Raw genomic sequence first — 2970 nt, 5'->3', positions numbered from 1 at the left:
GGGATGAGCACTGGGTGTTATACTGTATGTTGGCAAATTGAACTCCAATAAAAAATATAGAAAATAGTTCCCACATCTTCCAGGCTGGGCTTTCCTGTCCCAGAAGCTTTTGCCACTGGGCTTTAGCCAGGGAGGCCCTTGCAGTGCCCCTCCCCCACTTGATTCTTTTTTATTTCATTTTTTTCACCTTCCTACCTTGCTAGAAGCTAAAATCCTTCCCTCTATGATGTTCCAGCTGTTCTCTCCTTAAATCTAAGGTCAAATTTGTAGGTGTTCAGGATGGTTTGAAAGTTATCTAGGTAAGTTGGTGGGGCCAGGAGAGTGGAGGACCCCTACTCCTCCACCATCTTGACCCACTTCCCCATCTTGGCAGTTTCTTTAAGCCTCCAAATTCTTCTCAGTGTTAGAAAATAGTTATGTTAAGTAGAAACAATGACTTTTTATCATCTGGAGGGAAAGACCTAGATGTCAGGGACTTGATTCAAGATTCCGGCTCACCTCTGACTACAATAAATATAGCTGGAGATGTGTAGCCAAGGAGTAGAAGGAGGGATGAAAGATGGGGATAAGTAGGAGACATCCTTCACCAGGAGGATCTGTGTGATCATGTGGAAGAGACTCTGATTGCATGTTGGAAAAACACAAAAGCGTGAGATGTCTACTCTGTCTCTGCAGGGGTGTTTGGAGCCAACAAGTTCTGCTGGGATCACCAGGGGACACGCACAACCACCAGGAGATCTCAGGAACCAGGAAGCTCAAGATCCAGAACAAGATGACGGTTGAGAGCTGGTCTCCTCTCCAGGGATTTCTGTGCCATGTTCTGAAAACATCTTCCAGACAGGGACAAGGTTAACATTTGTAAAATCTGTGGAAACACAGAAAAGTCCCCCACTTTTTGAAGACACCATCATAGTGCCAGTAACCAAACTTGCCAAGGTCAAGCCACCAGTATCAAAATAACTGATATTGTTATGGCAATAAATGTGAGTGTCGAGGGCAGCCCGGGTGGCTCAGTGGTTTAGTGCCACCTTCAGCCCAGGGTGGGATCCTGAAGACGTGGGATCAAGTTCAAGTCCCATGTCGGGCTCCCTGCATAAACTCTGCTTCGCCCTCTGCCTCTCTCTCTCTGCCTCTCTCTCTCTCTCTCTCATGAATAAATAAATAAAATCTTTTAAAAAATGTGAGTGTTGAAGTACAATGACCTTCATGACATAGACGAAGAAATGTCCTTAAAAAATAGAATCCTTTCTGTGGTCATATCTTCTGACATTAATTGCTTTAGTAATCGTTCCACTCTGTTATCTTTATGTAGAATTTCTATTCTTATGTACAGAGAGAGATCAGGTGTAAAGCCCTTAGCTTGTTGAAAACCACAGCATTTCTATCAGCTCTCTGAGTCTCTGTCAAGGCTTCTACTTGTCTCTGTGTTTCTGTGAAAGAACGATCTGGTCTACACACATCACTCAGTTGGGGCTTCTGGAAATTCAAGAAACCTTCAAATCTTATGTCCAATTCTGTCTTGGAAGTGGCTCAGGGAGCATCCAGGTGCTATGGTGGGGACCACAGGCCCAAACACTGTGTCACTCCAAACTGCTGTGTCTGTTGAGATCCTCACACAACCTCTCTGTGCTGCAGTGAATACTTACATACCTGTAAATGGTGCTAATTGTTTATGTATATACATTATGTTGTGTCCATATGTGGAAATATGGAAGATGATCAATGCTAAGTATTCAGACAGCAAATCAGGTATTGAGAAAAAACAATTTACTGACAGATATCCTGTCTTCAAAACTCTTCCAGGATCCTACATAAGATCTGAGTGCCTCTTGAGGTTGCTTCCTCAAAAATTTCCTGTATACTCAGAATACATGCAAATATGGCCCTCCCTCCGCTGATTAAACCTGCCCAGCCCTGACCTTGCAGCTGGGAGAGAAACTACAGCCTCAGAATCCCGAGGTGATCCCATTCAGGGATCAGGACAGAGCACAGACAACTCACCATGGAGTCTGTGCTTGGCTGGGTTTTCCTTGTCACTATTTTAAAAGGTAATTCATGGAGAACCAGGGACCTTGAGTATGTGAGTGGAGATGAGTGAGAGAAAGAGATGTTGGGGGACAGTTTTCTGACCAGGATGTCTTGTGTCTGCAGGTGTCCAGGGTGAGGAGCAACTGGTGGAGTTTGGAGGACACATGGTGAATCCTGGGGGTTCCCTGGGTCTCTCCTGTCAGGCCTCTGGATTCACCTTCAGTAGCTATGGCATGAGCTGGGTCCGCCAGGCTCAAAAGAAGGGGCTGCAGTGGGTCGGACATATTAGCTATGATGGAAGTAGCACATACTACACAGACACTGTGAGGGACAGATTCACCATCTCCAGAGACAACACCAAGAACATGCTGTATCTGCAGATGAACAGCCTGAGAGCCGAGGACACAGCCGTGTATTACTGCATGAGGAACACAGTGAGTTGACATCAGTGTGAGCCCAGACACAAACCTCCCTGTAGAAAGGGATCAGGACCACCAGGGGGTGTGCACTCCTCACCACTTCTGAGTCAAAGGCTCAAGAGCAGGTGCAGATGTAGGTTCTGGGCAGGTTTCCTGTCAGGCTCTGAGCTTGCTTTCCATGGAGCAGTTTCCTCTAGGAAACCTCTCTTGGCACAGAATTCTGTGTTTATGAATTTAGTCACTAATTTTGTAACTTTTTTGTTAAAAAATCCTTCTATGCATAAAAGATAAATTTGATTAGATTTGCTAACTGTCCCAAAAATATCAGTAATTCGAAATCTCTGTGTATATCAAATTATCCTTATAAGCCTCACAGCTATGTGCACTGTGTATGACAGAACCACCGAGATCCTTATACAGGTTGGTAGAAGCAGCATAAACTGCCTGCTGGACTTGAAGGAACAGAGTCATCAACAATCTAAAGCAAGAAAGTAAAAATCCCTGGAGGGGTCACTGTCTTAAA

The 2970-nt window shown here is 44.8% G+C and overlaps 1 gene segment (V, D, J or C); it reads left to right on the top strand.

Moving 5' to 3' along the window:
* The first annotated feature begins 1914 nt into the window (after positions 1-1914).
* Positions 1915-2471, top strand: LOC140639524 (immunoglobulin heavy variable 3-23-like). The segment is given in 2 exon segments: positions 1915-2048; positions 2152-2471. Coding segments are annotated over 2 exon segments (366 nt in total).
* Positions 2472-2970: the final 499 nt, after the last annotated feature.

This window comes from Canis lupus, chromosome 9 (assembly GCF_048164855.1).
Source record: "Canis lupus baileyi chromosome 9, mCanLup2.hap1, whole genome shotgun sequence".
Classification (NCBI taxonomy): domain Eukaryota; kingdom Metazoa; phylum Chordata; class Mammalia; order Carnivora; family Canidae; genus Canis; species Canis lupus.
This window is presented reverse-complemented; position numbering and strand designations above follow the sequence as displayed.